This window comes from Ovis canadensis, chromosome 13 (assembly GCF_042477335.2).
Source record: "Ovis canadensis isolate MfBH-ARS-UI-01 breed Bighorn chromosome 13, ARS-UI_OviCan_v2, whole genome shotgun sequence".
Taxonomy (NCBI): Eukaryota; Metazoa; Chordata; class Mammalia; order Artiodactyla; family Bovidae; genus Ovis; species Ovis canadensis.
In genome coordinates this window covers 68,753,442-68,781,106 of record NC_091257.1, presented here as the reverse complement: position 1 = coordinate 68,781,106, position 27,665 = coordinate 68,753,442, and the positions used below count along the sequence as shown (strand labels likewise).

General features: G+C 57.6%; 1 protein-coding gene across 1 annotated transcript in view; it reads left to right on the top strand.

Moving 5' to 3' along the window:
- The first annotated feature begins 1,373 nt into the window (after positions 1-1,373).
- The window catches only part of MYT1 (myelin transcription factor 1), a 36,848-nt gene continuing 10,556 nt past the window's right edge, over positions 1,374-27,665 (top strand). The window contains exons 1-14 of the mRNA XM_069548883.1: positions 1,374-1,428; positions 2,402-2,432; positions 7,551-7,613; positions 8,329-8,576; positions 9,785-10,606; positions 11,825-11,959; positions 12,426-12,516; positions 13,546-13,659; positions 16,788-17,002; positions 18,937-19,061; positions 19,557-19,826; positions 22,794-22,948; positions 23,854-23,916; positions 24,031-24,099. Coding sequence (XP_069404984.1) covers positions 1,374-1,428; positions 2,402-2,432; positions 7,551-7,613; positions 8,329-8,576; positions 9,785-10,606; positions 11,825-11,959; positions 12,426-12,516; positions 13,546-13,659; positions 16,788-17,002; positions 18,937-19,061; positions 19,557-19,826; positions 22,794-22,948; positions 23,854-23,916; positions 24,031-24,099 — 2,456 coding nt within the window. The remainder of the gene's footprint in view (positions 1,429-2,401; positions 2,433-7,550; positions 7,614-8,328; positions 8,577-9,784; positions 10,607-11,824; positions 11,960-12,425; positions 12,517-13,545; positions 13,660-16,787; positions 17,003-18,936; positions 19,062-19,556; positions 19,827-22,793; positions 22,949-23,853; positions 23,917-24,030; positions 24,100-27,665) is intronic.

Below are 27,665 nucleotides of genomic sequence, written 5' to 3'. Positions count from 1 at the left end.
CCTCTCTTCCTTCCTGGGTGGGACCTTAGATGCTGGACCTGTTGGATTCTGGGGGACAAAATCCCTTTCTGCTGCTCCTTTCTGGGCATCTGGCTTTGCTCTGATGGCCATGCAGTGCAGGAGGGTGGGGGCGGCTTCCTCCCCTTTCTGGCCACAGGGCACACCTGCTGGGTAAAGGCCCCTCCTACCTCCTGCCCAGGTTGAGGATTCTCTGTGATGATCTGTGCCCCTGAGGGCATCCCTCCCTTCCCAGGCTTCTGCCTCCACTCCCTGAAGGACAGTGTGGGCAGCATTCCCATGGAAGTGGGTCTGGGGCAGAGAATGGGGGGGGGCGGGAGCTCTGATTGGCTCTGGCAAGTGGTTGGGTGACACTAGGGTCTGGATTATGTCGGGCACCAACCCCCCTTGGGGGCTCCATTCACTCTTTCCTGGGGGAATTGTCATCTCTAGAAGGGTGACCTGCAGGTTGGGTCCAGATGACCCGTCAGCCTGCACTCTTACTCCAGCCTGGCTCTCATCCCTGACTCCTTCCCACCCCCAGAGCCAGCGCCGTGGCACATGGCTGATCAAACTCAGATGAGCTTTGAGTCCAGGAGATGTGCAGGATCTCTAAGAGTTAGCACTAAACAAAAATCCTAGTCATAATTTTTTCTATTGATACTGTTGAAATGATAATGTTTTGGATAGATCAAGCTAAGTAAGGTTTAAAATCAATCCCACCCATTTCTTTTTATGCTTTTAAGGTGGCTTTTAGAAAAGTTTAAATGATGTGTGTGACTGACACTCTATTCCACTGGGCAGCGTTGCCTGAAAACCAAACCCCTGGCTGTGGGGAGTACCCCATCTCATGTAGGAGTGGCCAGGTCCCCAAACTCAGGCTGTGTCCCTGGGATTTCCCTGGACAGCACCCAATAGAGAGTGGGAGCCATCCACTCGAAGCTTTGTGGAGTTCTGCTCAGGTCCCAGGCGCCTATTTCTAACAAGACAGCCCTCGTGTGCCAGGATCAACAGCTGTGGGTGGAAGCCGGGTTCTCAGCACGGTGGGGTCAGAGTCTGTGGTGGGCACTGTCACCAGGAGACCATGCGTTACGACATCGTGACGGTAACAAATGTTTAGTGGGTGAGGCTTCCTCCTCGGGCGTGAACCTGGGGGAAGGGGGTAGGGGCACGCTAGGGCCTGGGATCTCCTCCCAGAAGCACCGTGCCTCACCTGCTGCTCCTGGTTCTCAGCTCGTTCCTGCCCTGTGAACCATTCCTGGTCTCCTGGGTCAGACACCAGCACCGCTGGTGCCAGATGATGGCGTAAGCCACACTGCAGACACAGGGGTGGTTCTGCTGGGTCCTGTTAACAGCGCAGTTGTTTTTACTTGCAGATGAGCTTAGAAAATGATGAAAAGAGAGCTCGTACAAGATCCAAGGCCCTCCGAGGTGAGTGCTGCCCTCCCCTCCCAGCTGACTCTGGCCAAGAGTCCTGGGTCCTGAAGCTATAAATGCCACTCCCAGCAGCTGTCCTCAGGATAATAGAGTCCTGGAGCAGTGCCTCGGCCCTGGGATGCTCCTCCCCTGCTCTGGGCACCTGGGGCTTCAGGTACCTGGTGGCTTCAGGCCTCCTCAGCCTTGGGCTGCCTAAGAGGGCTACCAGGGAGGCTTTAGGCCCAGAGGCACCTGCTGGGGTGGAAATGAGGAGCAGACCCAGCTCTCCAGAGGGGGAAGCAAAGCTGCGTTAGACCTGCTCTGTTTGGAAAGGAAAGGCCGCCAGCCTTGCATCACCAGTCTCTCTGCTCCAAGGATATTAGTCTTGGTGCTGGAGGGGGTGGGGATGTCATTGGTTGAACTGGCAGCAGGGTGGGGAGAGGGGCTGAGGCCCTTCTTGTTCTGCAGGGATCAAGCCCTGACCCCTTGGCCAGCCTCACCTCCCAACACTACGGGGTACATGCTGCTTCTGTGTATGGGTGGCCCTCAAGGAGGGGCCGGGCGCCCTGAGCTTCCTGTGTCTGCCGGTCAGACTCCTGAAGTTTTTGCTCCAGTGGCCCATCCCTGAGGGGCCAGTCTCTTGGGCCACCTTCTCTTCTTTGTCCAGCTTTATCTGCTGGGGGGTTTCTGACCAGACAATGACTTCTGCATGCAATTAAAGAAAGAGACCCTGTCCTGCCTGGACGGCCCACAGAGCCTGTCTTGTGTAAGACTTCCGTGAGTCTGTAAATCCAGGAGCCCCCAGGGAGGGTTTGACAGGGGCACTGGCTTGGGGGACCGTGGATTCATATTCCAGGAGGCTGGGGAACGTGGGGTTCAGGTCTCAGGGGAATTGCCTCCACGCTTCAGCCCACTTATGCTGTAGGACAATGTGCCTTTTTCAATTCTACTTGCACACAAGTTCCCTCTTTCTTCTTCTCTCACTCAGCTCCCCTGGAGACCACAGGAGCCGACCTCAGGTAAGATGTGGTGCTCGCCGGTGACCCCTTTTGTCCTAAATGACCTGCCGGGCACTTGGAGTTGACCAGTTGCCCCTAAGCCCCCTGCTTTCTGTGACAAGGCACCTTCCCTCCTGGCCCGTGTCCAGCTGTATTCACCCTGCCTTGTCCTCTCGCCCTGCGTCCTGGTGCCCACCGTGCAGCCAGCCTTGCGCAGGGGCCCAGAGGTGCTGACAGCTGGTCTCCGGGACCTCCTGGCACTGTGGTTCTCAGCCAGCAATAAGGTGCTGTCTTAGTGGCTCCTTGACCAGAGACGAGGGTCCAGCTGCCCCACTCCCGAGTCTTCCACTGGAGTGAGAGCAGCCGTGGCCTGTGTGTCGGCTGAGCTCTGTGACTTTCCAGATCCCGGGCCGGTCTCACGGGGCACATCCTGAGCAGGAGGGAGACAGATGCACAGGGCTTTGCTGGTTGAAGCAGGAGGAGCCGGCCCTTTTCCTTGGAGGCAGACTTCCCTGTCTGCAGGCATCCTTCCTGGGCTTGGCTAAGGCTTTGTGTGTGGGGCGTGGGGAGGGGCTTGGGGAGGCCAGAGAGACCACACCCCGTCCCTCCGCAGCGTCTGCGTGTTGGGACACCCAGCACCACCCACTTGGCCTTTGGACCGGAGGCTCTGTGGATCTAGGCCCTTTCTCGGGTCTCCCCGCCAGCCCTGGGCTGTTTTGCCCAGGCAGAGCTCCAGTGAACAGTGTCCAGTGAGTGGCCAATAATACCAGCCTCCCACACGCCCCGTTTTCTGAAGAGGGGTCGTGCTGACGCATCTGGGTCAGAGCACTAGAGAAGGAAGGGAGGGCCCCAGTGTACCTGGTCCAATTTTATAAACATCCTGGGAGCTGGGGCCAGACTTCAACTTGTGACCCAGGTAACCTGCCCAAGGCCACTTGGAGGGATGGAGGGACTCTGAATGCTCCCTCCTGCCCCCGGGCTGCTCTGCCCAGGCGGTAGGGTAAGGTGTGATACCCACACCCTGATGGCAGGTCTGTGGGCTTCCAAACTGGTGGCTGGAGACAGCTTTCTAGACACTGAGGGAGGGGCTGCTCTTCTGTGGGGCCACTGCCCCTGTCTGGAGTGACTCTCTCCATGGAGCTGTGTGGGCCTAGAGCATTGGCCACGTCGATATTCTCAGGGGTGAAGTCTCTCACAGGACAGTGAGCACAGCTGGGGCTGGCCCATCTTATTCTTAACCAGGCAGTAGTCAAGTGGTTGGCCTTTGCCAGTCAGGAATATGAGGACCCCAAACATGCCAGCATGTCTCTAGCCTCTGAGGCTGTAATGTGGAGGCGGGAGGGCAGAGGGCCTGGGAGGGGTGCTCAGAGCCCCGCGGGTGGTAGGCGCTGCAGTGGCTGTACCATGCCGTCTGAGCTCAGGAACTCTCATGGAAGCACCGGCTGGGGGTGGTATGGCCCCATGTGTGAAGTGGAGAAACTGAGGCTCAGAGTATAACAAACAGTTCATGCAGTCAGAAGAGTTAGTCACACACCCTCCTACACAAAGACTGGTTGTGGTTGCATGGCTGGAGGGTGGGGTGGGTGGGGACAGAAGCCAAGCCAGGCCCCTGGGAGCTGCCTGGAGGGTCAGGGCCTGTGGGTGAGCTCCTGGAGGGACCCTGCGTGGTGCTCGGAGCAGCACAGGCTGGAGAGCAGGTCTCCCAGAGGACGCGCTGCTCCCCTGGGGCCATGTGATGTTCACCTGAGGATCTCCTGGGGATAGCAAGGGGGAGGAGGCTGTGCACAGGACTTGAGCTTCAGTAACAGCAGTTACGTTTGGCAGCAGATACAGTAAGGGAGGAAGTTGGAAAGGCAAACCAAAGGGCTAGGTTTCTCTTGAAACTTTGAAGCCAAAGTGACCCCAAAACAGATTTGTCTTGAAATCTGTGTACACAATCAGTGTAAGGGATTGTGTGACCATCCAGGTTTTGTCCACTTTTGTTGATCTCGTGGTCTCACCCTGTTTACTTGGTAAGGGTGAGACCTGTATGCAATCTGATGGGGAAACTGGGGAGAAATGTTCTAGCGACAAATGTTCTCAGCAATCCTTCCCGTTTTGAAGAATCGATGCTCAGAGGAAATGGCTCCTCTGTGCTAAGGAGCCATATGTGGTCCACCTGGAATTTGCCTCTCAGGCCTGAGCAATGCACTGAGATTGTGTGTTCAGCCCGTGGGCAGGGACAGGTGCTGCAAGCTGGACTCCTCCTCGGGGCACACCAGGTCCTGTGGTGGGACAAGCAGATGAGCCCCCATTCTGGAGGAGCCTTTGTGGTGGGGCCTTTATGGTGGGTGCTGGCATGGGGAAAATGACCCGTGGAGCAGACTCACCCCTGGGATGGCAAAGGAATGCTTTCGGAATCACCTGATGGGAGGATGGGTCACGGGGAAGCTGTCCCCGTGGGACTCACTCTGTGGACAAGGGACTTGAGCCTGCAGACCCAGAACCTGTGGGGCTCCCTCCCCCACCACAGTGGCCCCCTCCTCCGCTCAAGCAGCGACCCCGGGAGCAGCTTGCTCTCACATCGTGGTTGCTAGGACACAAGCCAGGTCCGAGCAGGACTCTCAGCTGCCCCCTCCCACCCGTAGCCCGTCAGTTCTTGCTCTGGTTTGAGGCGAGTCCCTGAGAGAAGATGAGAGGTCTGTTGGCCTTTCCCTTTGTACCAGTGGAGAACTAGTAGACCCTGGCCCTTGTCTCCACGGACTCATCTGCTGTCCCACAGCTGCGGGAGGCGGGATAGGACTGAAGGAAGTGGGCGGGCCCCTCTCGGAGCACCCTCGGGGTGTCTCCCTCTTCCATGAGAGATGCCTATCTGTCCTGCCTGCACCCTGGTTCCCAGCCCGCCTGTCTTCACCTGAGGGCCTTCTCCTTGAGCCACCAGCTAGCTCCCACTAAGGGGACAGACAGGAGTAGGGAGCCCTCTACCTGCCTCCAGGGGCCGGAGAGAATCCAGTCCCTTAAAGGGCTTCCGCTGGGATGGGCTCCTCTGCCTTGGCCTGAGACCTAGTGTTTATGTTCAGAGCCCCCTGGGCCGTTGCCTGACCCTACTCAGTGCTAACTGAGGGCAGGCCCCCCGGGAGCGCCTCTGCCACACTCGGAGGCAGGTTGGGAAGTTGGGGGAGGGCTCAGCAGGGTCCCCCATGCTGGGGGGCTAGGCTCCAGAGGCCTGGACCAGAGCTGTGCCTCCCCCCGCCCTCTGGCCCCGGGCACACGGAGGGCACCCTGCGAGCACTGGGCGCTCACTTCGGTTTCCGCGGGCGCTCCCTTGGCTGCCACATAGGGAGCAGTTTCTTCCGTTTCCTCTCCCAGAGTGCCCCTTGGCAGCTCGACACATGTGGGCGCATGCCTGGCCTGCTGCCCTGGGAGGAGCTGGCCCTCAGGGCTGGAAGCCAGGCGCCTCTGAACTGGGGGGCGGAGGTGTGGCTTTGAGCAGGTGATGTGTTTGGGGGTAGTGCCAGTACCACAGCAGCTGGCATCTAATTGCCTGATTAACTCTGATTAATCGACTAATTGGGACCTCAGCTTCAAATCCCCAATAACAAGGAGCTTTTGTGGAGTCTTAACGCTAGTACTTGAGAAAGTGGCAGCAAGTGTGGGGCATGGATTTCAGAATGAGAGGCCATGGGCGGCAGAAGTCCTCTGGGTCTGGAAAGGAAACACACAGTAAAGTCTGCATGCTTCCCTTGCCCCTCCCCTTTCCTCTTCCTCTCCACCCTGTCTCCTTTCGTCTCTCCTTTTAAATGCCAGGAGATCAGCCTCAGTGGTGCCATCATGGGGGGCTGCAGGGTGTGTCCCCTGCAGAGACCCTGGCTCTCCCAAAGGCTGCCGCTGAGCTGGGGGACAGGGCTCTGCTTGAACAGATCATTTAAGCAGACCGCTTCTGTTTCTCGGTGGTCCATCAGCCAGGGTGGCCTGCCAGCTGGTGGGGCCCCATAGGCCTCTGTAGTCAAGTGGGTGATCAGTCAGTGTGTCTGGACAGAGGCCACAGTGGTGTACTCCTCTGGGCCCCAGGAGCCCGCAGGTATCAGTGGCCACACAACTTTCCTTCCTTGGCTCTGGGAGAGCCTGATCGGAGGTGGGGGCTCAGACCTGGTGACGACAAGCTTGTCCATCCTTGGAGTGACCCCTCCCAGGAGGAGCTGGGGCTCCCCCTCCTCCCACCACGGCCTCTCCATCTCACCAGCATCCATCTGCTGCTCCACAACAAGGGTGATGTCAGCTCCTTGCTCGCCCGGTTCCTTGCACATGCCCTCGAGCCCACAGGACACTGGCCTTGAGCGCTTCACAGTCCTGGAGAGCTAACTTGCAGGGAAATGGGTGGGGTGGGCTGAGCCATGATGAGCGGTTCCCAGAGTCTGGTTGGTGGAGAGACAGAAGTTGTGGAAGGAGCAGGACTCCTGGGCTCTTGCCTCTGTCCCCTGGGGTGCGAGCTGCTAGAGGCCAGGCATCGTCCTCCCAGTCCCCCACCCCTGAGGTGTCATGGCAGCTCCTGGGTCACCTGCCCTCATGGCTTCACCTCCTTCGCAGCAGGCTGCAGGTGCTGGAGTGGGGTCTTTGCCACCACACCGTGCCTACCTCCAACGGGATCCTGTGACTTAGGTCAAGGCTGCATGTTGTGGAGTTGTTCCTGTCTGTGGGTGCCGCCTCAGTGAGCCAGCACAGGGCAGTCTTGTCTGGGCCTCACAGCCTCATGAAGGCCACGGAGAATCCCACGTTTGTGCTTTGTGCATGGGCCAGACTCGGGTGCTGGTTCCAGGAGCACCTTGAGGGCCCTGCTCCCCAGGCCCTGAAAACCTGGTGGTAGCTTGCCTGCAGTGGGGAGACTCATCGTGGACAAAGGAATCCTGCCTTGATCTCGTACACACAGAGCTTTAATTAAACACACTCATGAAACTGTAACGAGCCATTCATTTATTTAAATGGGGTGAGTTATTTCATTATTTTTTTGCAAACTGTAAGCAGCCGTCCTAAGATGAACTGTTTGGAGACAATCTTCTACTCCCTGAGGGGACGGTCTGGGGTGGGCCCTGAGATTCTGACCCTGTCCCCATGCCACACGGGGCCACCCCCAGGTGACTGCTCCTGCTTGTCTCCCCCCAGCTGTCCCACCCCTGGATGCACAGGCTCGGGGCATATCCGTGGCAAGTACTCCAGGCACCGAAGGTGAGGAGTTGGCGGGCCCTCAACGGGTTCCTGGGAAAGAGGTTGGGCTGTGGGGGGGGTGGAGCTCCTCTCCTACTCTGAGACCCTCTGTGGGTCTAGAAGTGTCCCCATCTGTTCTGGGCTGATGAGCTCCGGTGGCCTCCCGTGCAACCCTGAGCCTTTCTGGGTGTCTCCCCAGTGGGGCTGCTCTGAGGCCGGAGGAGGCCTTGTGGGCAAACCCGGAACAGAGCCAGCACATGGTGGGGTGACTGTTTTCACTGCTGTCTTCCTGGGGGTTCCAGGGTCCCACTGGACCTCAGGGGCCTCTGACTGTGGTGCCTGGTACAGGGGGTAGATGAGGGTGGGAAGGGTCTGGAGGTGGAAGAGGAAGGCCTGGGTGCTCCTGGGGGCAGTGGGCACAGGGCAGAGTAGCTTGGGCCAGCCCCCATCCCCAGCCATCCCAGAGCAGGTGACTCTGGCATGGACAGGGCCCCCCGAGGTTGGGGGTCCCCAGACAAGCAGGAAGTGAAATTTAAAACACAATCTGGTGCTTTTTAATGTGGACGCTTACTGTAAAATTTTGAACTCATCGATCTGCCAGTCTTGCTTTTGGATTTTGGTGGAGGGAGGTGATGAGAGGCAAAGAGAACTTTTCAGGATAGGGGAAGTGCTGCAGAGGGTGAAGGGTTGGGGACTGGGAGATGCTGATGGGGGGGTCCGGCCTCCTCCCTCCCAGTTTGCAGAGCTGCCCTCTGGCCAAGAAGAGGAAGCTAGAGGGCCCCGAGGCCGAGCACCTGGGGTCCAAGCGGAAGGCACCCCCGCTGAAGCTGGCTCTGGACGAGGGCTACGGCGTGGACAGCGACGGCAGCGAGGACACTGAGGTGAAGGACGCCTCTGTTTCCGATGAATCGGAAGGAACTGTGGAGGAGAACGAGGCTGAGGCGCCGGCACAGGAGGAGATTCATCGCCCCGAGCCAGCTGAAGGTGCTTTGTTGCTCTGTCTCCCCTGAATAAAGGCGCTTAGTGTGGCCCCGGAGAATCGCAGCCTGTGGGCGGGCAGGGCTCCCGCGAGCCAGGAAGCCCTGCTGAGAACAAGTGCCTCTTGTCCAACATTTGGGACTTCCTGGGGAGGGGCCGGCTCTGGGGGCTCAGGGTCTGTGTGTGAACACTGTGCATTTGGATGTGTGTCTATCTGCGTGTGTGACAGACAGACGGACAGATGGATGTGGCTGTGGGTCTGTATGGGGTGGTCTTGGACAGACCTGCCCCACTTGGCCTCAAAAGAGCCACCTGGTAGGGGGGCAGGGGTCTGCTTGGCATTAAGGGAGATGGTGGGGGTGTCCAGCGAAGCTGGGCCGGGCAGTGAGAACTGAGGAGTCTCCTTGCTGTCACCTTTTTCTCTGTAGGGCCCTCAGATCTTGCCAATCACTAGTGTGAAGGTGGGGCATGTCTGTGTCCTGAGACCCTGGGAGACTGTGGGGTCCTGGGGGTGTGGCAGAGGCCGGAGGCCCAAACCCTCCCCTCCAATACATCCATGTTTCTGGTGTTCTCCCCTTTTGGGATCTGAGGTGGATTCTTACTTCACTTTAGAGCCACTGTAGGGGGAGTTCTTGCAACCCGCCTCCCTGCTGGGGACCTGGCTGTGCCCAAGAGTGTGCCAGGTCAGGGGCTTGGCCTCCTGGCTTCCTTACACAGGAGGGAGCTCTGTGCTCTGGCTCAGCCCTCCTGAAAGGGGAGTAGGCAGGCTGGCTCTCCCATTCTGGGGTTCTTATCCACCACCCAGAGGGCCCAGGTATGGTGAGCACCCACTGCATCTCAGCCACGGTGATGAAATGACTTAACCTTTAAAAACAGCTTTTACTGCTTCTCAATTATGAAACAGTGCCTTACACATTCTTTAGGCTCCATTTTATGAAACACAGATTTGCCTGATTTTAAAAAGTGCACATAACAGGGAGGACTGTTAATCAAAACTATCATTGAAAATCTTAGTTTCAAAAGTACAGCAGTGGTTTCTCCAGGCAGACAAAAATGGCTATATGGACCCTGTTTCTGGGGTCTGGTGTCCTCTGGCTGTGGTGGAGTGGGGTGAAGGAACAGGAGCCAGTGGCCTGGAGACACACTCCAGGTGACTCTCAGCTGCCCCTCCCCTGTTCCCATGTGCCTCCCATATGGTTTCTGATTTTGTGTAGGAAGGAGCCCAGTAAAGGCGCATTTCGGATCCAATCCCATCAGTAGCCCCTCGGGCTCCTCCAAGGGCAGCTACAGCAGCTATCAGGAAATCATTGCAACTTCTCTCCTAAATTTGGGCCAAATCGCTGAAGACACCCTGGTTGGCGGAGACTCAGGCCAGGTGGCCACGCCAGGTCTAGTTCAGGAGGCTGAGGAAGAAGCCACCAGTGATGAGGGGGAGAAGGAGGACTTTATTCAGCCGGAGGACGTGGAGGAGGTGATTGAAGTCACCAGTGAGCGCTCCCAGGAGCCGTGTCCCCAGTCTCTGGAGAGTGTGGCCAGTGAGGCAACCAGTAAGCAGAAAGTGATCCTGGGCAACGAGGAGGAAGACGAGGAGGAGGAGGAGGAGGAGGAGGAAGATGAGGAGGAGGAAGAAGATGAGGAGGAGGACGAGGAAGACGAGGAGGAGGCCCCTCCTGATGTAATCTGCCAGGAGGATGCCCCCCGTGTCCCTGCCCCAAAGAGTCCTCAGCCACGGGGCCCAGTGCCTCCTAGCCCCAAGCCCGGGTACTCCGTCCTGGTGGAGGTGCGGTCCGATGACGGCAAAGACGAGGACTCGCGCTCCCAGAAGTCTGCGGTCACAGACGAGTCGGAGATGTATGACATGATGACCCGTGGCAACCTGGGCCTCCTGGAGCAGGCCATTGCCCTGAAGGCCGAGCAGGTGCGGGCTGTCTGTGAGCCGGGATGCCCACCTGCCGAGCAAGGCCCGCTGGGCCCGGGCGAGCCGGGGAAGGCAGTGAGGCCCCTGGACGCTGCCCGGAAGAGCTACTGCAGCAAAGGTAGGCTGGGATCCCAGGGATGGGCAGCCCGGGACCCGTGGACATGCGCTGAGGATTTCACTGGCTGGGGGTCATGGGAGGTGGGGAGTGTTGGCCAGACAGACACAGACTGTGCTCAGTGAGGCAGGAGGCAGGGCTGGGAGCACCAGAAGGGCATTGGCACTGGTCCTCAGGGACCCTGATGCTGAGGCACAGGTGCCCACGAGCCCTAGAGGGGCTAGAGGCCAGTGGCAGCGAACTCAGGAGGGTGGTGCCTGGGAGAGGCTTGTGAGCCCCTTAGGGTGCCTCTTCCTGCCTGGGGGGTCAAAGGACAACCTCCTCCCATTTGAATCAGGCAGAGCCCCCAGGGGCCCTGTCCTCCCTGGGGTGGGCATTCAGAGCATGATCTGTGATTTCTGCGTTCTACCAAAGGGGATGACAGCTCCATGGAAGTTTCCCTGGGTCTCTGGCTATGCCCTGGGGACCATGTGTGTCCTGAGAGGTCTTCCCTTCTGCCCCCGGACTTGCAATGACCTCTCTGGCCTGTAGAGGCTTAATGAGGTCAGCAGCTGAGATTTGGGGTTAAGTTTCTGCCTAAGCCTTTATTAGCTGCTTTGATTCCCCAGTGGCTCAGACCTTAAAGAGTCTGCCTGCAGTGTGGGAGACCTGGGTTCGATCATCGGGTTGGGAAGATCCCCTGGAGAAGGAAATGGCAACCCACTCCAGTATTCTTGCCTGGAAAATTCCATGGACGGAGGAGCCTAGCGGGCTACAGTCCATGAGTTCTCAAAAAAGTCAGACACTACTCAGCAACTTCATTTTGGGTGAGATACTTAGTTTCTGTCTCCCCCTTTTGTGTCAACATGAAGGACGAGTCCTGGCAGGGGTGTTGCTGCCCAGCTTCACTTCTCTGTGGAGGCCTGGGGCTGTGCAGGACATTAGCAGACAGGGCAGAGGGCACCAGCCGCCATCCCGGTGGTCTTCCTTGAAAAGCTACAGTCCCACTGTTTGGGTTTTCACCATCTGTGGGCTTTTCCACTTAGACACCCTGGACAGTCCCTCTAGTATCCCCTTGCTGTCCAGCCCTGGTGCGTTTCGGGCTCTTGGGCGGTCTGGTCATCCTTCTCTCTGGATAGCCAGAGAGAAGGCTTGTGAGCCGCACTACCCCCTCCCTGCTCACCACTACCCACCCCCCCAGCTTCCTGGCTGCCCTCTGACCCAGAGGCCCTGTGTGTTTAGATCCCTCAAGAACTGAGAAGCGTGAGATCAAGTGTCCGACACCAGGCTGTGATGGCACCGGCCACGTCACTGGGCTGTACCCTCACCACCGCAGCCTGTCTGGCTGTCCCCACAAGGACAGGATCCCCCCGGAGAGTGAGTAGCTCTGCATGGCTCAGGCTGCCTCTGGTGTTTGGAAGGTGCCCACGATGGGGAATGGCCACACAGAGCCCTGTCCCTCTGAACCGGCATGTCCTGAAGCCCATACTTGAGCCCTACAAGCATGGGGACGTGGAGTGTCCAGTGAGTCTCCTGGAGATGGCAGCCTGGGTCAGGGTCCCAGGAAGCTGGCCATGGACACGGGCACACGGGAGGGGAGGCTGGGCTCTGGAGCTGGGGAGGGGCCACTTTCTATGTGCTGGGGGCTCAGAAGGAGAAAGGCTGTCCCTGCTTCCGTGTGAGGAGCAGCAAGTTGAGAGGAGGGACATTGTAAGGCTGAAGTGGTTTCTGCCTTAGGGAGCCAGGGCCACCGTGGGAGGGCTTCTCTGACTGAGCTGAGCCTGGGGCCTCTGCATGCTCCACGGAGGGAGGTGCTCACTGGCTCCTCCCGGTTGTCTTGCAGTCCTGGCCATGCACGAAAACGTGCTCAAGTGCCCCACTCCTGGCTGCACAGGCCAGGGCCACGTGAACAGCAACCGTAATACGCACAGAAGGTATGGGGCTGGGCTGGGCATGGCGAGGGCGGTGGTGGGGGCATGCTGTGGGTGCCCCAACCTGGCACATGTCTCGGGCTTGCCCTGTGCCCCTGTGTGCTGCTCTTTGGGGTGAGTGCAAGGTCAGGACAGACCTTTGGTGGGCGCAGAGCAGCACCTGGAGGGGTGGTCACTGGCGCCACTCTGAGGGGATCCTGAGAGACCAGAGTGCACCTGGAGGAATGGGCGCCTGCAGCCTGGGGGAGAGCCGGGTGGGGACCCTGCCCTGCGGAGGTTTGGGAAGCCTCTGGACACTAGCTCTTGCTTAGGGCGCAGCCTCAGCATCTGGGCCTAAGCCTGGTTGCTCGGTGGGGTGCTGAGACCCTGGTGCTTCCATTGTCTGCCATCTCTGGCCACTGCTTCCGCGAGCCCTGGGCAGCTGTGGCTGTGGCAGCAGGTGCCTTTGCTCCAGTGAGTGAAGCTCAGCTGAAAGGATGGTCAGAGTCTTTGAGGTCCAATCACTGAGAAGAGGCTGAGCTCCCCAGCACTGCTGTGATGACGTCACCTCCCCTGGTTGATCAGCTTCTTAGTTCTAACAGTCGAAGCCGTATCCACGGTGTCTTGGATTAGGTGCTTTCCTGGGAAGGACCTGTGCCCTTCTGCTGTGACCCTGGTGGTCTGTGTCCTCCAGGGTCAGCACCCAGTTCATGGCCTGTGGGTGACAGAATTTGAGCAGCTCTGGTTGGTGGTAAGGCGAGAGGAGCAGGGTGAGAGACAGGCCCATCCCCCAGACCCATCCAGAAGAGAGGCCTTTGTCCAGAGCCTTGTAGAACTTTAGGATGCATTTTATCTCTGTGTGTCATTGGCTTAAAATTTCTAAAAACAGAAACTGAGTGAGCAGCAGGTGCTTTGAGGGCTGAGGACAGACCTGGGGAAAAGCCCCCTCTATAGGAACAACAGCCTTCCCTGGGCGCCTGCAGGTGTCTGGCTCCTGGCTTAGATGGGCAGGGCCTGGAGAAGGGCTCAGCTGTCCTCCTATCCTGTCTCTAGTTTGTCTGGGTGTCCCATTGCTGCTGCCGAAAAATTAGCCAAATCTCATGAGAAGCAACAGCCACAGCCGGGAGAGCCTTCCAAGAATAGCTCCAATTCGGATCGGATCCTCAGGTGAGTGACATGAGCCACAGACCCGGAGGGGTGTTCTTAGACTCAAGTTCATCTGCCTGACATATAGCGAGGCCAAACAAACCAAAACTGGGTTGGAGTTCGGAGCAGAGAAAAGTTTATTACAAAAGCCAAGGAAGGAGAATGTTTGGCTGGTGCTCAGAGCGTTCGACTTCCCATTGGCTTTCTGGTGAGGTCTTTACAGACAGTGTGAGGGAAGAGGGTTCGAGGTGCATAATAGCTTGTGGAGCTTCTTCTGATCAGCTGATGGTGAGGTGGTAGGTGATTGTTTTAGGAATCTCAGCCTTACAATTCCAACACCCTGGGGTCCACAGGCTTGTGGTCGGCATGTCGTCACTACCGGGCAAGTGTCTTAGTTTCTGCACAGCGACTCAGATACGTGTCAGTTTGTTCCTTCCGTCTCTTCCAGAGGAGCTAGGAGCCCTGTTGAGCCTCTTAATTGACTGACTTGCTCTTTGGAACCTGGAAGGTTGAGGGGGTTTACAGCCTTTTTCCTACAAACGAGAAATGGGGACACAGAGGGGCTTTTGTCCCAGGAAGGCCCTGTAAAGTTCTGCTTGATTTCAGGGGCTGCCTCCCGAAATGCCCAGGGAGCATCTAGTCTTTCTGCAGCTGCATGTGTGTGCATGAGTGTGTGCATGAATGTGTCCACACACATGTATGTACAGCATGTGCGTGTGCATATACGTGTGCACAGTGTGTATGTGTGTGCATGTGTGCGCTGGTGTGCATGCGTGTACTGGTGTTTCTCAGCAGTTTTGGAGGCGCCAGCACCTGCAAGGCTGCCCCTGCCTTGCCCTTTCTGAGGGTATTGATATCAATGCTGGATGATTCAGAATTTGTTTGTGGAGATTCTGGTTCTGTTTGGAGAGTGGGATGCACCAGCTGAGGGCTAAAACCCTGGACTGGGAAGAGGTGCCCTCCAGAGTGCCACCCCCATGACCCCTGAGATGCTGTGTATTTAGGTGTGTGTGTGTGTGTGTGTGTGTGTGAGTGTGTGTGCATCCATATGAGGTTGCAGATGTGGCTTATTGATGAGAGGGCTTCTGAAAGGCCATTCAGAATGAATCTGCTTTGTGCAACCTCACCCACAAGCCCCCGTTGGCGTGGGGCCAGAGGCTGGGGAACTTTCCTAAGGCCACATGTCCCCCCCATCCCGCCAGCCTACCTTCAGAATCTCCTCCCAGCAGGACCAGTGCCCTGGCGCCCACCATGCTGGGGGATTCTCCCCCACCGTGTCCTTGTTCAGTGGACTCCTTGCTCCCTTGTCTCCAAGGAGCTAGAACTCACAGGTCCTCTCCTCCAGACTCCTGTTCTACGTCTGTCATAGATACAAGAGTTTGGGAGACCAGGGCCACGACACCCTGTGCAAGCTCAGTGCTCAGCAATCGTGAGCATGGGGCATGGCATAGACCCCGGTCTGGAGACCCACCTGTCCCTTCCCTGGCAGGTGCCTGGCGGACACTGAGACCGAGGATTGAGCTGCACACCTTGGCTTTGGAGGGTGGTGTGTGAGGAATGTCTGTGAGGGGCCCACCCTCCCACACTGGGGCTGCCCTTGCAGCCCAGTCCTTGGGTGCCCTGTACTCCATTTGGCTTCTTTCATCCAGGAAGCTGCTTCTTTTTTCCATCTTAATCCCTGTTTCTTCCATCTTCTTGATAATTTTCCTATCTTGAGCCAAGTCACTGACAAAATGTCAAACCACCAGGCGGGTAAGGCTTGGGAAGGCCAGTCTTGGGGCCAAACAGGTGCTGAAGGTGGAGGTGGTGTCCCAGGAAGGTGACTGCAGTTTGTTCCCCTGTAAAAATGAGACAACAGTCTCAGCGACTTGAGTCTCTCACGAGGCCTAGACGAGGCCCTGCGCCCTCAGTGAGGAGCCCTGATGGTAGCAGCTGCGGCCAAGATGCTGGAGCCTTCCACCCAGGCTCCATGCGTTCCGTGGGGCCGCGTTTTGGGTATTGTACCCTGGGGTGTGCAGATAATCTTAAAAAAGTTTTGCTGGCATCATAGACACCGAGTCTGCTGCTGGACGAAGCCCGGGCTGAGGAAGCCACCAAAACATGGTGCAGGCATTAAGTTTAGGCCTCATCTTCCCTTGAGGGTAGCTGAGAGCTTGCCAGCAACTTCTCAGATGCATTGGCCAGTCCAGAGTGGAGGAGGAGAGCCTGTTCATGCTCTGGTGGTATCGTTTTCCCAAGACCCTTCAGAGCTGGCCTTATCATGGTTCCAGGGTCTTCTTGGCAACAGGCTCCTCATTTCGGGTCATGCTTAAGTTCCTACAGTGCCTGGCACCTCGGGGCCTCTCCACTGGTCCTTCTTCATTCCACCCTTTCCAGAGTGAAGTCACTGCTTGGCTCTAGAGGCCTCCTCTGCTTTTCTTCTCTCCGAGCCCCTCACTGGAATGGTACAGACCCCATGGCCTTTCTCTTCTGCTGGTCTCGCTCCTGCCCTGGCCCCTGGGCTGTGGAGGCTGGTGTCTCCACACCATCTCTTGTACATTTAAAAATCTGAGCTCTTCCAGAGCTCTAGTAACAGTGACTGAATGCTTGCGGCAGTGCTTTCATGCCTGTCCTTAACTGGGCAGCAGCCCCTCCAGGGGCATCTTAAGCAACTTTAAGCGGAGGACAGTGGAGGGCTAGGCCACTCCCTTCAAAAAGTGGAGCTGCTGTGCCCTGAGGCTGATTCTCAGAATCATCCCCATATCCCCTCCAGGTGCCCCAGCTCCCTCCTGTCCGGGGAATTGTATTAACAAGTTATTCCACCACCAGAGTTCCACCTTGACTGCCCACCACCCTAAAGATGCTCCTCTGGGGCTCCCGGCCAAGGGCTCAGAAACCAGCTCTCCTTTTCCCCTCCTCTGGCTGATGCTGTCTGCAAGGGGATACGAGCTGTTACTTCAAGTATCCTAGTGCTTCTTCCCCATGGCGGTTCTTCCTGCACATCCCGTGGGCAGCATGTAGTGGTGGGCAGGGGAGGGCCTGCCTGGGTCTCAGTCCACACTGGCCTCTGAGGGATGGCTGGGCTAGGCCATGGCAGAGGGTGCTGGGTTGAATAGCACAGGGTCCTTGTGTCCTGTCTTCATGCTTCTCATCTCCATCCTGCACCCCAGGCCCATGTGCTTCGTGAAGCAGCTTGAGGTCCCTCCATATGGAAGCTACCGGCCCAGCGTGGCGCCCACCACACCCAGGGCCAACCTGGCCAAGGAGCTGGAGAAGTTCTCCAAGGTCACCTTTGACTACGCAAGTTTTGATGCTCAGGTTTTTGGTAAGCGCATGCTTGCCCCAAAGATTCAGACCAGCGAAACCTCACCGAAAGCCTTTAAATGTAAGTTGGGGAAACTGCTCCACGAGGTGTAGGGTCTGAGGGGTGGAGGAGGAGGAACCCTTCCCCAGGAGCATGTAGGGACTCTCCATCTGGGGCCCCAGCTGTCCCAGTCTACCACGGTGATGTTCTCAGAGTCTGGGTCTCACCCACGTTGCAGCCTTCACGTTCAGCACCAAACTGGATGTGTCTCCTCACTACACGTTGAAAACAAAACACAAGTGTGTTATGGTGTGCATGTCCAAAGAGTTAAGCCCAACATCGCTGACATGGCTTACCCTATGAGTGTGCCCTCCCCTAGATGTCCTTTCCCAGTCAGTTTATTCCAGCTCAAGGGTGGAGGTCTAGGGGGAACCACTGTGCTGAGCCTGGACACCCAACAGATGCTTAGACAGGGACCATCTTGCTGGATACAGTATGCCATTTGTAATATTAGCAACAAAATTTCTGGGTGCTTGCACTAACAAAATTCATCCCTACAAACCTTTGAGAACAAGCTCTCCTGTCTTTCTAAAAAGTTATTCCTATACTTAGGTTGCACTGGGTCTTTGTTGCTGTGCAGGCTTTCTCTAGTTATGGCGAGTGGGGGCTGCTCTGTTGCAGTGCACGGGCTTCTCACTGTGGTGGCTTCTGTTGCGGAGCACAGGCTCTAGGTGTGTGGGTTTCAGTAGTTGCAGCTTGGGAGCTCAAGAGCATGTGCTCAATAGTTGTGGCACACCAGCTTAGCTGCTCCTCAGCATGTGGACTCTTTGATCCGCCAGACTAGGGATCAAACCCATGTCTCCTACATTGGCAGGTAGACTCTCAACCACTGGAGCACCAAGGAAGTCCCCTGTCTTTTTTTGGTCACTTATTACACTAATTTGTGAGTTGCAAGCCAATTAGCTTGCATAATACCTACAAAATGGAAAACTGCCCCAGTGTACATAAGATTGGAACTGGCAGCTCATGATGGATGTTCAGATGCCAAAATCAGCAATGATGAGTTTCCTATGAGTTCATACTAGAAACACTGATCAATACAATGGCCACCTGGAGTGTTTGGCCAACTTGTTAGGAGAGGGCTTTGTGCAAGGCACCCCGCTTACGCTGGGGAACTGGAAATTTGCTGGTGATATCATAATTACTCAGAAATCATACCTGAGAGTGAGCTTATGGTTACAGCACAGTTATTAGAAAAGATGACATTTTGTGCCTTCATGTTTCATGTTCTGTTGTTGTTCAGTAGCTAAGGCCTGTCCAACTCTTTGTAATCACATGGACTGCAGCATGCCAGGCTCCTCTGTCCCCCACTAATTCCCAAGTTTGCTCAGATTCATGTCCATTGAGTCGGTGATCCTATCTAAATCTTATCCTCTGCTGCCCCCTTCTCCTTTTGCCTTCAGTCTTTCCCAGCATGAGGGTCTTTTCCAGTGAGTCAACTCTTCGCATCATTATAATTGAGCAACAGTGTTATTTACTAAAGCTGTGGCTGTTGAGGAGGTGATATCAAAATCAGCCTTTTGAGATATTGTGACAAAATTTGCCTACTTGAATGACACTGCAGACACTCTTCCTATTTACAGATCTTAGTCTCTCAATAAGCATTCACCAACAGATAACTTGTTTCGTTTGTAATATCAGGGATGCTAGCCTGTCTTTGCCCTTTCTGCCCAAGTTATGGTCAAGACAGAAGTGGCCTTCTCAATACCTGACAAGGATGGGGGAGGATTGGGGTATGCGAGCTCATGGCAGTGGGTAGATGACCCAGCCCTAAACCTACCTTCACATAGCTGTGCTCAAAGCCCCCAGCCACCCTAAAGCTCCCCTGTGGGTCTTTGTGGCTGCCTCCCGTTCACGTTGTATATCAGCCTGCTGTTGTTCCCTTTTTGCAGCCAAACCTTTCCCAAAGGCCTCTCCCCCCAGGCCCAGCCCCTGCACCTCATCCTCTTCTGCAGGCTTCGACTACGCCCACGATGCAGAGGCCGCGCACATGGCTGCCACTGCCATCCTGAACCTCTCTACGCGTTGCTGGGAGATGCCTGAGAACCTCAGCACGAAGCCACAGGACCTGCCCAGCAAGGTGGGCGAGGGCCCTGCTGGGAGCCCCTTCTGAGGCAGAGAAGGCGGGTAGGGTTTGCAGTCAGGGCTATATGCAGCCTGACAAAGCAGGCTCAGCAAACCCAGCATCTATGAGGGGAGTACCACTCCTTTTCTCCCTCCTGACCACTGACCCTGCTGCCCAAAGACACTGGATGGTTCCACCTCCCTGAGCACCACGCGCTGTGCCTAGGGGCGCCAAGCGGGTGTACACACGTGTTCCCGCATCTACCAGGATGCGGGCTTCCACTGGCTTCCACTGGCTTCCGCATGTTCCTGTGCCCACACAGGTGGCCACGTGCAGGGGCTGGTTTTACGGGCTGCAGGCCTTGAGGGAGTGGGTAGAGTGAGTCCACGTCAGCTTCAGGATACTTTCTTCTCAGAGGCTCTTCTTTTTGGCCCTGTTCCCTTTGGAGGGAAAATAAGGCACATGTGGGAGGGGATGGCGTCTAACCTAGATGTCACCTTTGCAATGCAGGCCGCGGACATTGAGGTGGATGAGAACGGAACCCTGGACTTGAGCATGCACAAGCACCGCAGGCGGGAGAACACTTTCCCCAGCGGGAGCAGCAGCAGCAGCAGCCCTGGCGTGAAGTCAGCTGACGCCTGCCAGCGCCAGAGCAGTACCAGCGCCCCCAGCAGCTCCCTGACCTCACCCCAGTCCAGCCACGCCTCCCGCCAGGATGAGTGGGACCGGCCTCTGGACTACACCAAGCCCAGCCGCCCACGAGAGGAGGAGCCTGAGGAGGTGGGTGCTGTCCAGGTGGGAGGTCCAGGGCTATCGAAGGTCGGAGGAGGGGGGCGTTGGGCAGGCGCTGGCGGTCAGCTTGCCTTACCCAAGGGTTGGCAAAAACACGCTGGCATCTCCAGGCAGAGGCGCTATGGATCTTACCCCTTTCCACACAGGGTTCTGCCTGCTCCAGGCAGCTAAGTCCACCTTCCTGGAGGTGTTTTCACCATTGGCTCAGTTTGTGGCCTTGTCCCCTCCAAGAGGGAGGTGGTCTCACCTCTGGAGAATTAGTGGTCAGCAGCAGTGTGGCTCTCCAAGAGTGTGGAGAGGACAGGGGTGGTTCAGGGGATGATTCGGGAAAGGCCTCAAATTCCTCAGTTTCGTGGGCCTCCCACCAGCCTGCTGTCCAGATGAGGGACACCCTGAACTCTGGTGGCAGCCTCTCCTTACCATCCCCAGGACACTGCAGGCGCCTGGTTCCCTGGACAGAGGCAGGAGAAAATGCCTGGCCTCAGAAGCACCTCTGGCAGCCAGTTGTCTTAGTCCCAGAGCAGTACTGCCTGCTAAGGAGCGGCAAGCCAGGCCTCTGTGTTGACCCATCCATAGCCTGGGGGCTGGTGGAACATTCCTTTCCTGATGACTCCACCCACTCTAGGTGGGGCTGACTGGGGGCTTCCAGAACAGCAGAACTCCGCTCTGAGGGTACAGCTCCAGGCGGGCTCTGCATAGTGTGGACAGGCCTGAGGGGTCCCTCCCAGCCCTCCCCTTCCTGCCAGCCCCCACCTCCAGGAGGGCGAGGGGGCCAGGTCCCTGCGTGTGTGCTAAGCCATGTCTGATTCTTTGTGAGCCCACTGACTGTAGCCCTCCAGGCTCCTCTGTCCATGGGATTCTCCAGGCAAGAATACTGGAGTGGCTTGCCAGTGCCCTTCTCCGGGGGATATTCCTGACCCAGGGATTGAACCCAAGTCTTTTGCGTCTCCTGCATTGGCGGGGAGTTCTTTACCACTAGGGCCACTGAAGCAGAACCAGGAGGCCCCTGGAATGTTTGTGTCTGGGCAGGGCAGGGTGCTGTGTGGGTGGAGCCATCCCTTGGCAGGCGGGGCTGGGGACAGATCCCTGTGGAGGGAGGGGCAGTGTTGGTAAGGATTCTACTCTGAGAACCCACCCCCTCTACAGTTTCATCTTCAGGGGTGGCCGGGTTCCTCCATCTACTGGCCTCACATGCACTCCTACTTTACAGAGGAGCTGCCTGGTCTAGGTCTAGGTCGTCTGGCTCATCACATGGCAGCCACTCAATGTCAGGGCTCAGAAGAGGGATTCTTCTCTCAGAGTGAGCCCCTGGGTTAGGGAGGCTGGCTGAGGGTCAGCGGGGGCTGCAGGAGGGCTTCTCTCTGCCAGTGGGCCAAGTCTGAGGCCCGGTGGGGCCCTTCTGTTCCTGTTGGGGTCACCAGGCTATGTCCCCACATCTGCTGTCATCCTTGTTCAGTTCTGTGCCTGTGACCTTGTCTCCCCTCCACCCCTCTAGGGGTCCTTCCCCTTTCCTTGGCCCCTAGCTCAAGCTGGTCTCTCTGGCCACTTCCCCCTGCCACCCGCCCAGCCCCGCTCCACTTTCCCATGCCCTCTGAGCATCCTCACCCCTTCCCAGAACTGTTGTGTCATCTGTGGGTGACCTGGGTCTCAGAGGTCCTGGGGAGCCTGGCTGTGGAAGCCTGCTGCTGTGCTCCATCGCCGACCATCCATTCCCTGGCAGGAAGCCTCAGTTAACCCCCAGGCCCTTCCCTTCCTCCCCTGTGCCCTGGGCACAGGTGTCCCTGTCCTATTGGGTCACCCCCTGGATCAGGCCTTCCCAGTCCATCTACTGTGGTCTGGGCTCCCCGTTCAGACTCTCCTTCTAGCTCTGCCCAAGACTCCTTGACCATCTTGCCCCAGCCTTTAGCATCACCTCCCACCCAACTCTGGCAGCAGTGCCCCCTCACGTCCCCAAACAGCCCTGGCCCCTGTGTCTGTGGCCCTCTGGGATATGCTTCATGTTCTGGAGCTGCCTCTGCCCCTGTGATTCTGGGAGGCCCTTGTTTCTCCTGAAGGCTGCGCTCAAGTTGAGGCTCTTCGTCCACACCGCTGTGCCTTGTTCAGTAGTAACAGTAGCAACAGCATCGCATGGGGCCACGGGCCTTTCTTGCCTCAGCCCCAGACATCCTGGGAGGGCCTGCTACTGTTTCCAGCTCAAACGTGTGGGGTCCAGGAGGTTGGACAATGTGCCTGGGACACACAGCAAGTCCTGAGACTTGAATCGTGATCCACCACTGGGGCTAGTGGTCCATTACAGACTGACCTGCAGGGCACTGACCTTCCTGACTCTCGTGGATGTCTTCCCTGCCCTGGATGGAGGGAATGTCCTTGTTCACCACTATGTTCATAGTCTTGGGTGGTGACTGAACACTTCCAGACCCTGCATTTGAGGTCAAAGTGTTTATTAACGTGCCTGTTGCAGTCAGGTCATCGTGCCGGCTGGGCCCACAGGGCCAGATGGCCCTAAGGTTGCTGCGATTATTTCTATCATACTTTGTACATTGTACCGCTCATCCTCATAGCATTTCAACAGACACACCCTCAGTGGTAACGGCCCCAAAGGAGCTGCACTTGGTGTGCACTCTGGGGTGCAGGAGGTGACCCAGGGCGGGTGGCCGGAGGTGACACACAGGCCAGAGGCCGTGGAGGGTGTCAGAGCAGCTGCCCTGGCTGGCATCCGTGTCTCCCCTTTCTGGGTCAGCTCGGGCGCAGCAGCTGAGGTGAGGGAGCGCCCCTGCCCCTCGGGTGCTGCTGCCTGCATCTTGGGAGTGTGTCTTACTCCTGCGTGCATAAGACAGGAGACTCCAGAAAACGCCTCTGTGGACCCTGTTCTGAAAGGCCCCTCTCCCTCAGCCCTGGGCTGGGCGCCCAGCCCCCGCCAGCTGGTTAAAACATCTCCCTGCTGGTCTTTTGCAGTCAGAGCCAGCAGCCCATTCTTTTGCTTCTTCTGAAGCAGATGACCAGGAAGTGTCGGAGGAGAATTTTGAGGAGCGGAAGTACCCCGGGGAGGTCACCCTGGCCAATTTTAAGCTGAAGTTTCTCTCCAAGGACATAAAGAAGGAGCTGCTCACGTAAGTCCCCGCCTTGAACGACAGGACCCCCCCCCAGGGGACCTCTATAGTCTGGACAGGAGCACACCCTAGTGGGAGCCTGTGATGACCAGGCTGGCCCCTGCACAGCCCTGCACTGACTGTCCTCTTGCCCTGGCCATGGGCAGAGGCTGAGCTGCCTCTACTAGGACCTTCCTGGGCCAGACAGCAGGGGAGGTTCCCCTCACCCCTGTACCATGCTGGCCTCTAACCTGCTCCTTCAGGGTGATAAAGAGCGAGGATGAGCCTTCATCTGGCCCACAGAGCAGACAAGGGCTGAGGGGAGTGGACGCCTCCTGAGCCCCCACTGCGTGCCAGTCCTCAGCGTGCTCTGCCTCAGAGTTGGTGCCCTCAGCCCTGGCAGCCAGAGCTAGTTTAACCAGACGCCGGGGAGAGGGGAGAGGGGACAGCTGCTGGCTAATTGCCACTGAACACCACCTCCCCTAGGAGACGGTGAGAAGCAGGTGATCCAGCCCGCACCTCTGCTCAGAGTTTGTCCCTGGGATTCCTCTTCGTGCCCCAAACCCTGCCAGCTTCCTCCGGCCCTGTAGCTGGCTCTGGCTGGGGCCTTTTCCTCGGGGAAGGCCCTGCCGCGTCACAAAGGCGCCCCCCCCCCTCCCCCGTCCACAAGCCTGGACACGTGTGCGTGCGCAGCGTGAGGGCTTCCGAGCATCTCGACTTCAAGTTGAGCTTCACTTGGGTTCCCTTTTCTGTCTTGAGCCGAGTGGTGCGGGAGAAACTTGCAGTCGGAGAGGCGGAGGTGAAGGGTCTGCTCCGGGACGGGCAGGGAGCAGGCGCCGCCGCCCTCCCTGAGTGGACTCAGCCCCGGGGGCGGGTCTGGCAGGGTGCCTCGCTCTCTGATCTGACGCTCTGTTTCCTTTGTCCAGCTGCCCCACCCCTGGCTGTGACGGCAGTGGCCACATCACTGGGAACTATGCCTCCCACCGCAGGTTCGTCCCCCGCTTGGGTCCGCCTGGCCTGGGTGCTGTGTGGTGGGTCTTCTCCCTCTGCTGCTCTGCTCCCCCTCTTTGGCTCATCCCAATATCCCATCTCTTCTCTTTCAGCCTCTCTGGTTGCCCTCTTGCTGACAAGAGCCTCAGAAACCTCATGGCTGCCCATTCTGCTGACCTCAAGTATGTCTGCCCTCCTGGCCTCCCATCTCTGGGGTGGCTTCCTTGCTCTGCTCACTCCTTTCATGAGGCTCCAGCCCAAATCAGCCTTCTCGAGGGCTCCGGCACCAGGCCGGCCCCAGCCAGAGGCGCAGGGCCGTGGGGCAGAGAGGCAGGGCCATGGACGGGCTGATTCTGCTTGGCTGGGATTCTCGCCACTCTGCCTGTCTCTGTCTGCTCTGAGCACTGCTGTCTGCCTGTCCCCTCAGGCCCAGGGCTGCTACGGGGTCCTGTGCTCCCCTCGGCCCTGCCAGCCTCTCTGAGGGCTGAGGGTCGGGAGGGCCAACAGGATGTAGGACCTGCCTCTGGCTCCTGGTGGCCCCAGCCCATTCTCTTCCTCTCCTGAGGACCCCTGATGGGCTGCTGTCTGGGCCTGCTTTCCCCTGCCGTGGAGATCTGGGAGAAGTCCCGGACTGGCCATGGCTTGTAAGTCTCATTGTGGCTCAGAGGGCTGCAAGCTGTGTAGCTCTTGCTAAGTGGACTGGATGCTGGTGATGGCTGAGAAACTCTGTGCTTGTCCCTCCTCCTGCACCCCTTTCAGCTGCTTCTGTCTTGGCCCCTGGTGCTCACCCCTGCCCTGCCCAGGCCTCACCTCTATGCTCGCCCCTCCTTTTTGCTGTGCCTGCTCTCTGCTTCTGCTCCTCCTGTCCCTGACAACAGGGCAGGGCAGCCCGGTGGCACCAGCCACTCTGACTGACAGCCTTGTTCAAGTGAGGAGCACTTGCCCAGAGGTTTCCTGGCTCTCAGCGTCCTTCTGGGGCTGGAGTTGGGGATTGTGATGGCCTTTGATTTCATGCTTTTAGTTGAGCTGTGACATCGTGGCTGGTGTGGCCCCGAGCCACATAATGGTGACCCTGTGCTCCTAGGCTGAACCGCGGTTGTGGAAGGAGGGCCCCCTCTTGGCCCCTCAGGTCACTCCCTCTCCAGGGGATTTCTCCCACTCTGGGCCTCTGTGTTGGGGGCCTTGCATCCAGGCCAGGTTTCACCGGCTCAGCCTGATCTGGGGCTCTGGTGCCTTTAAGATGAGGAGCTACGGCTGCTGGAAGCTTCCACGGACCTGCACTGACTTAGAACGGGCAGAAGCTCCCGGTCTGTCTGAGCAGCAGGTCCTGCCAGCCTCGCTTCTGTGGTTCTGGGGAGCCTGTCTGGTCCTAGTAGCCAGGAAAAGCGTGTCGTTACCTGTTTTACCAGTGTGGTCTTCCAGTCCCCCAGATGAGGCTGGGCAGAGTTCATGACCAGAAGCATGTTTCCAGTAGTTCGTTCTATCAGCTTTGACACTAGCATGTTCTGAGGCAGGTTCACACATGCGCTCGCTGACCCCAAGTGTCCAACTCCAGAAATGCAATGAGACCCACAGGCCTGTGGGCTTGGAATGCTCTTCCCCACCCTCCTCTTCCCTCTTTCCTTCCTCTCTTCTTCTACCGTCTTTCTCATGATCCTTTCTCCTGTTTTCTTTTCCAATTTGGCTTACTTTTCTAACTGATCAGTTTCTGTGGTTTTCCAGCTTGAGGGTGGTGGAATTCTAGAAGTGACCACATGCCCTCAATAGCCCTTTACCTGCAGCACAGTTGGTCAGGGTTCCTGGAAGTGACACATGGACTTGGCCCTTGGTCTGGGTCCAGAAACGTGGCCAATAGGGAGGGTCAGCGCCCTTCTGAGATGGAGAGACTGTGAAGAGCTGTAACGCAAACTTGTTTGGAAGTTGGTGATGGAAAGTGTTCCTTGTATGAAAAAAGTCACTCCTGACTCCCTCTGAAGTGTCCTCCTGTGGAGGCTACTCCTCACCTGCTTCAGGCCACAGCGTGGATGTGGCCTGGCTCCCCCATGTCCTTCTCTCCTTCCCCTGCCCAGTGGGCATCTGGCACCTTGATCAGCTTTGTGGCAGTATCGGGTGAAGGTAACCCATCCGCAGAGGGGCAAAGGCACCTGTGCCACGCCTCACAAATGAGTCTTCTTTGGTGGCCCCCACCAACACTTGAGTGCAGCGACAGCCGCAGACAAAGTGTTTTCTGTGTTTTGATCACATTCCAAGGGCATTCATGCTTCCCTTCCAAGTGTCCCATGTGGTCAGGATCTGGGGACTTGGGTGCCTCGGGCCACATGGGCTACTCCATGTGTGGGGCTTATGAGCACAGCCACACACCCTGCTGGACTGAGATGGGGGAGCTCTGCACAGGTTGGGGGATAGCCCCTGCCCCGGCCACGGGACATGGATAGAGACAGGGTGAGGTCTGGTGTGAGCCATGCTGCCTAGCTTCACCCTTGGGCCCAGACAATGCACTCAGAAGGGATGGTTGGCCGGCGCTGCCAGTCGCCAGTGCAGACACTTGCTTCTCCAGCCACATGACATCATCTTCTCTTGGACACGACTCTTAGGGAAAAGCCATGACATCAGGCTGGCAAGGAAGGTGGAGGAGGGGGCGGATCCTGCCTTTCTGGAATGGGAGTGCCCCCATGTGCGTGTTCTCACCGAGTCTCTCCCCGACCAAGACCCCCTCCCAGGTACTGCCAGAGGCTGCACCTTGCAAGAGTGTCACTCACAGACAAGTGTCTTGCTCACAGCCACAGAGGCTGGGGCTGCTGTGAACCCACCACCCTGGCCTACAGCGCTGAGCCCTGTGTTCTGCAGCTGAGAAGGAGCAGGGAGAAGGACTGTCCTAGCAGAGGGTGTCACAGGGCCTGGGCCTCAGTGCAGAGGGCCATGCAAAGGACTGCCTGGCCCTCACAGTGTAGTCCAGAGGACTTTCTTGAGCAGCTGGAGCCTGAGGACCTGAGGCCACATGGAGACACAGAATGTCAGAGCAGGAGGTCCTGGCAGCTGGGGTTCATTTGAACGGGTGATGCTTACCTGGATGGAGGTGGTGGGTGATTTCCATTAAAACACAGAAGCTTCCTTGCCCCAGATGTGGGTTGAAATGTGACCACACATGACTGAGGTGGGGGGCATCATAATCTCATTGGGGTCTAAGTCACCCCAAAGCCCGACAGGAGGGAGATTGACCTGCCTGCCAACTGCCCGGCCAGGGAAGCCTCGATGGGTGGCCCTTGGGGCAGGGACGAGGAGGGTACCTCAAGAAGGTCTGAGGGGCTGGGAAGGAGGCTCCTGGGCATCTAGCCCCTCCATGTTGCCATGCCAGCCTAATGGGGGCGGCAGTGTCGGCCCATGGACATCTGGGAGGAGGGGCCTTGGATGTGCCAGAGCCTGGGTGTGAGGCAGCCTCCACTGATTGACAGGCCAACTTCAATGTCCATGTCCTGCCCCAGCTGGCGCTCTGCCCTGCCACCCACTGGGCCAGTTTTGTGCTGAGGAATGGCCTTGGCTCCACAGCTCTCTTTCTCTGTGTGAGGATGAAGCCAGAAATGGCAGATAAGCACCAGAGTCCTGCTGGGTCACACAGGATGGAACTGGGCCCTCACAAGGGACAAGACATGAGTGGCAGGCGCATCCTGGAGGAGGCATCCTGAGGACTGCCTGCAGGGTTGGGAACCAGTGCTCTGACGCCAGCAGAAACCGATCCATGTTTCGTCCC